The sequence below is a fragment of the Ochotona princeps genome, chromosome 20, assembly GCF_030435755.1.
Source record: "Ochotona princeps isolate mOchPri1 chromosome 20, mOchPri1.hap1, whole genome shotgun sequence".
NCBI lineage: Eukaryota > Metazoa > Chordata > Mammalia > Lagomorpha > Ochotonidae > Ochotona > Ochotona princeps.
Window position 1 is genome coordinate 27,191,861 of NC_080851.1, and position 9,017 is coordinate 27,200,877.

The following is a 9,017-nucleotide window of genomic DNA, read 5'->3' on the forward strand; positions in this document are numbered from 1 at the left end:
CACCCATTGCCTCCCAAGGAGAGGAGATGGCGGCCTGGCAGCCTCACCAGCTGAGGCCTGGGAACTAGGAGACCCACCATGCCCCTCAGCCAGCCGGAGCCACGTCCTTCCTTGGAGCGAGGAGCTGTTTAGCTTGAGTGGCTCACCATCCATTGAGAGACTACCCTGAAAACGTACCTCCCCCACCCCACCCCAGCCCCCCTTGCACAACTGCGGTAGCTAAAGGTATAGCTTGGCGGAGGGGGTGCGTGGAGGGGGTACATCACGACGATGCGGAGGTCACCTCCTCCTGGACACAGGCCGCCTGCCCGCAAGCCCACTGCTACCGGCATCCCTGGGACTACAAGAAGAAGAGGCGGCAGACGCGCCTAGAAACACTTTATTCCGCGATTTCTCCTGCAAGGGCGGCTGAAAGGCCGGGTGCACGGATCCTTGCCCTCGCCTGGATGCACACGACCCTGCCCGACCCTTAGGACCAAATCAGACCGAGAATGTCTGTTGTGCTAACCAAATTTCCTCGTTCGCCGTTTCCTCCTGACAACCGCTCGGGCGCCAGCCGGCCTCTCTCCTTGTGGGCCACCTCCAAACGCTGCGCGGGGGAGCAACCCGGCCTCGGCGGCCTCGCCGAGGGCGGCCTAGACCTTGAAGTTTGGAAAAACAAGGAGACTGGAACCGTCTCCCTCCCTTCTGCGGAGATACACGCGTGCGCACCGTCAGGCCGCCGCCACTTCCTGCCTTTGTTTTTCTTTCTCCAAACATTTTTGGCGTCTTGTATGAGCTGCCGTGGGGTTCCGGGGTGACGGTGGAAGGAAATACGACCCAGATACTGTTTTGTCTCCTGAGAAAGAACAGCGCATGGGAAAGCAGTCCTCTGGGGGCCAATGTCACAGCCTTGCCAGCCGCGGTCTCTTCAAGAATTGGAACGCGGACTTGGCCTTCTGGGGCGACTTCAGCCCCAGCCGGGTCTTTCCAAGGAGCCCGGTGAGCTCAGCTTGGCTTCCCGGGCCTCCTGCAAAGCCAAGGAAATAGATTAGAGTCAAAAGCTAGGGACCCGCAGTTCTGGCGCCCCTTCTTGCCCTAGATTTGATCCGACTCTCAGGGCTGCGCACGCCCTCGCCAGCCCCGGCAGCCCGCCGTGGGGACATTTTCACCTCGCCAGGATCTTGAGCGCTAGTGGCGCAGGAGGACTGAATGTTTGCAGCCTTGGGCATCTGAGCACCCCCCTCCTATGGTTCCTGCTGGGGAACTTGAAGCATTCGGCCTTCTGCTGGCACCGCAAGCCCTTCTCCTTCTGCACTGTCCCCGCAGCGCCCCCACACGTCCTCCGGGCACCCCGTGCTCCCGTGCAGCCGGGGCGGCATCACCCTGCCAGCCGCTCCCGGAATGCCTTCCTTCGCGCCAGCGTCTCCTCGGAAATTCGCCTTGTCTTCCACGCACACCCAGTGAAAACTGACCCAACGGCACCCTCTCGCAGGGCCCTACAGGGAAAGGTGGGGGAGAGGGGAGGACACGGGAAGCAACGTTAGGTGAGGATGGCTCACACCCCTTACCAGTCTTTTCCTGCGGGGACCCCCTCTGTCTGGTGCACCGATCTAATTAAGAGAGGGGCTGGGGGAGGCTGCCGGCATCCCCCGCTGGCGGGCCACCGCGGCCAGTCTGCTCAGGCACAAGCTGAAGTTGACTGCCAAAACTGCTATAAAACCGCAGGTCTGTCTAGAGCTGTTTTCGGTTCTCCTAGACGCCCCCGGGCTCAATTATGGTCTTAAAAGCCCTAATACAAGTGCAAGAATTTGTTTGCCTTCACCCAGGGGCGGGGCGAGCCCTGCAGTGGTGGCGCCTTTGTTATGGCAAACTCCTGGAAACCCCTCACGCATTCCTTTTGTTCCTGGGTCGGGGTGGCGGGGACTGGGTGGGCTGCTGAAGGAGAGCTGGGGTGCCCCAAATCCAGCCAGGGGGGCAGCTCAAATACCTCTCTTTGTAATCTCTCCTTGCCCCTTTTCATCATCCCTTCTGCAAAAGATACTGTAGAGAAGCAAATATTTTGCCTCCTTGGCCACCGCTGGGAAGAGATTTTTTTTTTCTCTGCTTGGCAGTCCTGTAGCTGTAATTTCCCAACTTCAAGTGGTCTTTAGGCTACCCTTCCCCAGCCTCCTCCCCCACCCACCCACCCACACACACACCCAGCTTCTCACTCACTCTGGACAAGTCACCGCGGACAAACACTCAAGCCGAAGACGCACAAATAATTTCAAGTTTAGCTCTGAGGGATTCAAGGGGCCTGGAAGTTCTTGCAGCAAATCCTGAATAAAGAGTTCATTAAACCGATGTATCCGAGTGGCTTGATTTGCAATAAGCTCCCCCTGTTAAGAGCAGAGGAGGAGTGGGGTGAAGAGTAGAGAGAACCGCATAAACATTCACGCTAATAAATTAGTTTACTCCACTGCAGAGTAATTTACTCGATATGATGGATATTTATAGCGGGCATTCAAATGCAATGGTGAGCCATTCTTTGGAGAAAATACATAAGAATATTTCCAGGGTAATACATGATTAGATTTGTTATTGAGTCCGTTACAGTCAGCTCAGCAATAAATAAATAAATCGATGCTGACACTTAAATACCCAAGATCTTGGAGTTTATGCTCTAAATCTCCCCAAGATATGTAAATACCTTTGGCTATTTCCTGCATGGGGAAAGGGAAAAGGTTACCCGTGTTCATTTCTGTGACTTTACTAAGCTGACCCGCCTTCCCTCAGCCCCCTCCCCCAACCCCAGCTCTAGATCCTGCCTCGCTGCTCTTCGCCTTCTCCCTGCTTTTGCTTCCCCCAAAATATGTCTCCTTCCAGCCTACAGAAGAGCGAGCAGCGCTTGGCTTTCTTAATTTTTCATTTCTGTCTTCTGCAAGACAGCTAGACTCCCGCTAGCGCTCTGGTTCAATCTTTAGCGCAAATCTTCTCAATGCACCTTGTCATCCGAGGTAGGACACAGAGAGCATCTCTCTCTCTCTCTCTCTCTCTCTCTCGCGCGCGTCGTGTCCCCTCCGTGGAATAAGTGGCAGGAAAGGGAAGGCGCACATCCCTCTCTTTCACTCTCGCGCTTTGCACGGAAGAAGAGCAAAGCGGATTTACGCTCCCCCCCCCCCATCAGAATCCTTGGTTATCACAACCCCCTTTTTTTCTCGCCGCCCCCACTTTCCCCTGCAGCTCTGGAGCTTGGCGAGCAGCCTGGCGGGGCCCCCCTCCCTCCCCCAGAAGGTGCAGCATACCCTGGGGAAGCCTCTTCGATTGTCAGCGCCTCTAAAGCCGCGCAGCGAGCGCCTAAAGTGCTGGGTTTCCGACGCCTCCGCTCCCCGAAGACCAGGCACGGCGTGTGCAGAGGTGAGCGGCGGCGCGGTCCCGCGCCTTGGGCTCTGCCCAGCCGGTCCCCCGGAACCCTGGCAGGCGAGGCGGCGAAGAGAAGGGGGTCTTCTCTCTCCGAGGGCAAGGAGGTGGCGTGGGGAGGTAGGCAGGGAGGAGGCAGGCAGAGGTGGATCCCGGGTGAGACGAAGGCCCTTCCGGACCCCGCGAGATCCTCCCCAAACCACGGGGGAAGCCGCCCGGCTGTCGGCGGTTTAGGGACGGAAGGTATTAAAGCGCTTCGGAAGTGACCCTGAATGCGAGCGTGTAATCAAGCCACCGTGCAAATCGGACAAGCCACGGGGCGAGCACATCCACGCCAGCAAACCCTGGCCCAGAGCGGGGTCGGCCGCTCTGGGGCCTCCCCAAGCGAGCCTGTGCGGAGGTGAATGGAGGGGTTGCGAAGAAGGGGGTGCGAGTGCAAACCTCCCCAAAACCCCAGGCCGCCAGGCTCCCACCTGGGCCACCCCGTCCCAGTCCTCCCGGGGGTGTGGGGAGGTGGGGGGCGGGAGTTGAAGTCTCACCGCCCAAGGCGCGCTGGAGGCCCCGCGCCCCTTGAGGCTGAGCACTGGCTGGCTGCACTGGGGGCTGCACCCCGGGCCCTGCTGCGCGCCGGGAGCCCCCCTCCCTCGCCCCCAGCTAACATGAGTTACACCGGCGATTACGCGCTTTCGGTGAGAACGCGGAGTGACGAGCTGTTGCTTCCCTTGAGGTGGCTACAAAGAAAGGAAGCCGGGGAGGGAGGGGAGGGAAAAGGAAAAAAAAAAAAAAGGGAAAGAGGGAGAGTTTAAAAAAAAAAAAAAAAGGCCGGGACTCGCTAGCTCGCAGCTTGTCAATTTCAACATCGGGTCACATGACCAGCACCTCCCTGCTAAGGATGGGGATAGATTTCCACGTCAGCTTACGTCTCCAAATTTCTACTTCACGGATCCGCTTCAAAGAGGCAGCTGCAGTGGAGAATCATGTTAAGCTCGGCTACTGCGGAGAGCCCGAGGTAGCCCAATGATGGATTTTGATGAGCGTGGTCCCTGCTCCTCTAACATGTATTTGCCAAGTTGTACGTACTACGTCTCGGGTCCAGACTTCTCCAGCCTCCCTTCTTTCTTGCCCCAGACCCCGTCTTCGCGCCCAATGACATACTCCTACTCCTCCAACCTGCCCCAGGTCCAACCCGTGCGCGAGGTGACCTTCCGCGAGTACGCCATTGAGCCGGCCGCTAAGTGGCACCCCCGTGGCAATCTGGCCCACTGCTACTCGGCCGAGGAACTGGCGCACAGGGACTGCCTGCAGGCTCCCGGCGCGCCCGCCGACGTGCTGGCCAAAGGCTCGGCCGGCGTCTACCACCACCCCACCCCCGCCGTCTCCTCCAATTTCTATAGCACCGTGGGCAGGAACGGAGTCCTGCCGCAGGCGTTCGACCAGTTTTTCGACACCGCCTACGGTACCCCGGAAAACCTCGCTTCCTCCGACTACCCCGCGGACAAGAGCGCCGCCGAGAAGGGGCCACCGGCGGCCACGGCGACCTCGGCGGCGGCGGCGGCGGCGGCCACGGGCGCGCCCGCAACTTCAAGTTCGGAGAGCGGCGGCGGCGGCGGCTGCCGGGAGGCGGCGGAGAAGGAGCGGCGGCGGCGCCCCGAGAGCAGCAGCAGCCCGGAGTCTTCTTCCGGCCACACTGAGGACAAGGCCGGCGGCTCCAGTATGTATAACAGGCAGCGCCCAGCGCTTTATGGAAGGGGAGTTGGAGACCGAGCGCGGCACCGCTGTTAAATTTTTATATGCTGTTTTATAAGCATATAAGGTTTATGAAGGGCCTTTAGGTTTCCCCCAACAAAACTTTGTTATAAAAGGCGGGATCACGTGGCGAGTGCTGAAATTGGCCGTGAAATACCCACCGGCCAAAGGCTGCCTTACAAAAAAACCCTCCCCCCTTTCCCCCCTTTTTTTCTTTCCCCCCCTGTCTCAGCAGCTCCCAAGCCCGGCGGCAGTTCCAGGCCGCCCGGGACCGGCTCCGGGCTGGGGGGAGCCGGAGGTGGGCGCCCGTAAACTCCCCCTCGCCAGAGCTCTGGGGCCTTGAAGAGCCAGGTAATCCGGAGATTTTTATAAAAGCCATGTGTTGCGCCGTCCGGGCCTGCAGCCTGCTGAACGCGCGTTTCACAGCTAAAGTAGCCCGCCTTCCTCCAGCAATGCATGAAAAGACACAAAATTAGTGCAAAGTTGACCCCCTCCCCTTTCTCTCTCTCTCTCTCTCTCTCAAGGAGGCCACCTTCCGCTGGCGCGGGGGGCTATTGCGCTCTGCCCGTGGTCCTCTGCTGGTATTTAAATTCTTCTTGTTCTGTCAGAAGCGAGATTTTTTTTCTTATGGAGGGTGGTGGTTGTGTTTTTTAAGAGTGGGGAAGTTAAGCCTACTCGCGGCCTCGGACGTTCCCCTCCCTCCCCATGCGCCCACCCTTCCCAAGCCAGTGCCCCTGCCTTGCGCCAGAGTCCGCGGCGCCGAGCGAGGAGCCCGGGAAGGGCCCGGGGTAGGGGGTGGAGGGGTCCCTGCTGGCGGCGGCCAGGATTCAGGCTCCACAAAGACCCGCCGGCCGGCCAGCCGCCTGGGTTGTTAACGAGGGCCCAGTCCCGGTTGCCATCGGGAAATACCGGGGCTGGCGGCCGCCTTTACTGCCTGGGGCACTGGCGACCCAGGTGCTAGGAGGTGAAATGTCCCCCGGGCGGCTGTTTGTTTAGTCTGGCGGGGCGGGAGACGCAGCGGCAACCCCCACTCGGCCGCTTTCAAAGCCGCCTCGGCGGCGCAGACTCGCCTGTTGCTGCGCGGAGCCCTCCTGGGCTGTGCTGGGGGCCAGCGCAAGCGACTTTCCCCCGGGGGCCCTCTATCTGCCTCCCAGCCTCTTTCAGCTCGTCCTAGGTTCTACAGGCGAGCAGGGCCTTGTGGGACTCTCCCGGACGGGGCTTGGGCCGGGGACGTCGGTGTGCCAGATGGCTGGTCTCCCTCCATCTCCCCCTACCACGGGGCCTGGCTCACGCACGTCTGCTTTTCTGCTGTCCTAGGTGGTCAACGCACCCGCAAGAAGCGCTGCCCCTACACCAAGTACCAAATTCGGGAGCTGGAACGTGAGTTCTTCTTTAGCGTCTATATCAACAAAGAGAAGCGCCTGCAGCTGTCCCGCATGCTCAACCTCACCGATCGGCAGGTCAAAATCTGGTTTCAGAACAGAAGGATGAAGGAAAAAAAAATCAACAGGGACCGCTTACAGTACTACTCGGCCAACCCGCTGCTCTAAGGCTGCCGCTGGCTGCGTCGAGCTGGGTGGGGGGATTCAGACACAGGAAGTGCAAGATGCGCAGATTTTGCCCTTGACAAGGTCAAGCCACGTGGTGACTTTGGAGGAGAAAAGAAAACGGTATATCAGAAGGGGAGACCAGCCCAACCAGAGGAGCCTTGAACTGTCCTGGTGAGGCTCTTGGTGGTTTAAGATTTCTGAGTTGGATTCTGAGTTGAGTTGTGCATCAGCTAGAATGAATGGTTTGGGACCCCTGGTAGCTATCTGAGCCTATAGAGCTGGGAGCAGGTGGGTGTGGTCTCCCTAGGGGACTGGGCCCCCTGCCAGGGTCCCCTAGGGAGGGACCTCATCCCTTGAGATCCTCTCCGTGAAAGCCTACCCATCGCCTCCTTCTCTGGACCCCTGAGTCAATAAGCTGTGTATTCTGCTGGCCCAGTTGAGCTTGGGGAAAGAGCAGCAGGAAGGCAGGGGTGGGTGTCCTAGACACTTGGATTGGCGCTGCTTTCCAAACCCCATGTGAAAGGCAGCTGGACCCAGAGGTGGACGAAGACCACGGGTGCCCAGGAGTCTCTCATTCCAGGTGGTCTCACCAGGGCCTCTCCACCCTCCCAGCTGCCCTTGGGCGGCTGTGTCCTGGGTCTGACCTACTGCCGCCTCCTACAGCCCACTTGGCTTTGTCTTTCTACCAAACGGGGTCTCTCCATCCCAGCCTCTCTCCAGGCCCAGAACCTAGTGGTGGCGGGAACTGGCGGTTGCCAGTGGTGGAAGGTGAGGAAGAGCCAGGAGGCTGTGTGCTGGCCCCGCCATTTCTGCAGGAAATGCCTGTGGACCGCGCCAGTGTGTGGCCAGAGCTTCACCACACTTCAGGAAACCCGGATCGTCTTGGTGTCGGGCAGAAGAGCCGAGGGGCCTGGCCAGCAGGTCCTAGGCCAAGGCTGGGAGGGGCGCGAGTCCCTCCCAGGCACCCAGTTCCAGCGGCGCCATCCTCTGCCCTTGTGGGCTCCTGAACTGAGCTTGGAGGTTTCCCAGCAATCTTCCAAGAGCCTGAGAATGATTTGGAATTATTTTAAAAAGATAAATAGTATATTATATTATATATATTTCCCGGAAGGAACCAAAGCGAATTTTAAAAGATGCAATGTAGAGGGGTGGGGGGAAGAGGATGAAAATATTTAAAGGCTCTGTTTACAGTGTTCCAGGATTACACGCGCTCACTGCTAAGAATGTTTTGAATGTACACTTCATACAGGGATGGTGTTCGAAAGACTTGTAAATAAAGGAACCCTAACCTAGCTGTCTTGTTGGAATAAGGCCTTTTGTCAATCAATCCCGCGTCAATTTCCTTTCAGGGTGGGAAGCATCCTGTATATCCCTGGCAACGTTCCAGGCAGTGCCTGAGAGCTTTGGCCCCACCAGGGCCTGCCTGGGGACCTAACGGGGAAGCTGGCACCCTGGCATGGAGTCCCCTCTGTTGAAAAATGCCTGGGGGCTCTGCTGGGAGGGATGGCTGGTCCCCAGGTCTTACCCAGGCGATGGGACACAAGGAAAATAAAGCCAGTAGACACTTGGGTGTCATGGAGTTCTGGTGTGACATTCTTCGTCCCCTTGCTGGCCTTCTATACATTGCCAGATGTCTGCCTTCTTCCTCCTGTCCCCATCACCCATCCGCTAACACAGGGGCAGGTTTGTCAGGGAGTTAGGAAGTGCTGACTGAGTCAGGCTTTAGCTGCCATGTAGCGCAGGTGTAGGGGACATGGTGGTTGGCTGTGTCCTTTCTGGCAGTGGGATCTGTAGGTGGGTTCTCCCAGGGCCTAGAATGCAGAATTCCTTTGGTCAGTCTGACCTCAACCCTGGAAGAGGCCTTGGGGCCTGTAGTGGCGGCCAGGGGCACTGACCAGGAGCGGCGGCGGGGGGGGGGGGGCATTCTTGCACACCTGCAGAGTGGGAAGCATTCTAGGGTGCCTGGGAAGAGGGGCAGACAGACCTGGGGCTGCCACTTCCCTTTGGGGAGAGAAGGATGCCTTTTTACTCTTTGTTTTCTGCCTTTGAACTTCTGCCTTAAATTTGGACATCACCCATAACCTTGAGGGGCAGGGCTGAGGGGGGCTGGCAGCGCCTTTTGTTGCCCACCCTTATTTTGTCTGCCGCCACCCAGGCAGGGCCAGATCGACAGAGAGGGTCTCATTTGGAGCGACCCCCACCCCACCCCAGGCCCTAGACTCTGTTTGTTTGTGTGTTTGCCTAACTGGCGGGACTGAGGAAGCTGAGCTGAAAGGGGAGTGCGACAAGCGCTAAGATGAATGTCTGGATTGATGGACACCCAGCAAGGACCAAGGGCCC

The 9,017-nt window shown here is 58.6% G+C and overlaps 1 protein-coding gene across 1 annotated transcript; it reads left to right on the top strand.

Moving 5' to 3' along the window:
* Positions 1 to 3,609: 3,609 nt before the first annotated feature.
* HOXA11 (homeobox A11) lies at positions 3,610 to 8,132 on the top strand. Its single transcript, XM_004582418.2, has 2 exons — positions 3,610 to 5,092; positions 6,445 to 8,132. The coding sequence occupies exons 1-2, from the start codon at positions 4,399 to 4,401 to the stop codon at positions 6,675 to 6,677; spliced, it is 927 nt and encodes a 308-aa protein (XP_004582475.1). The 5' UTR covers positions 3,610 to 4,398; the 3' UTR covers positions 6,678 to 8,132.
* Positions 8,133 to 9,017: the final 885 nt, after the last annotated feature.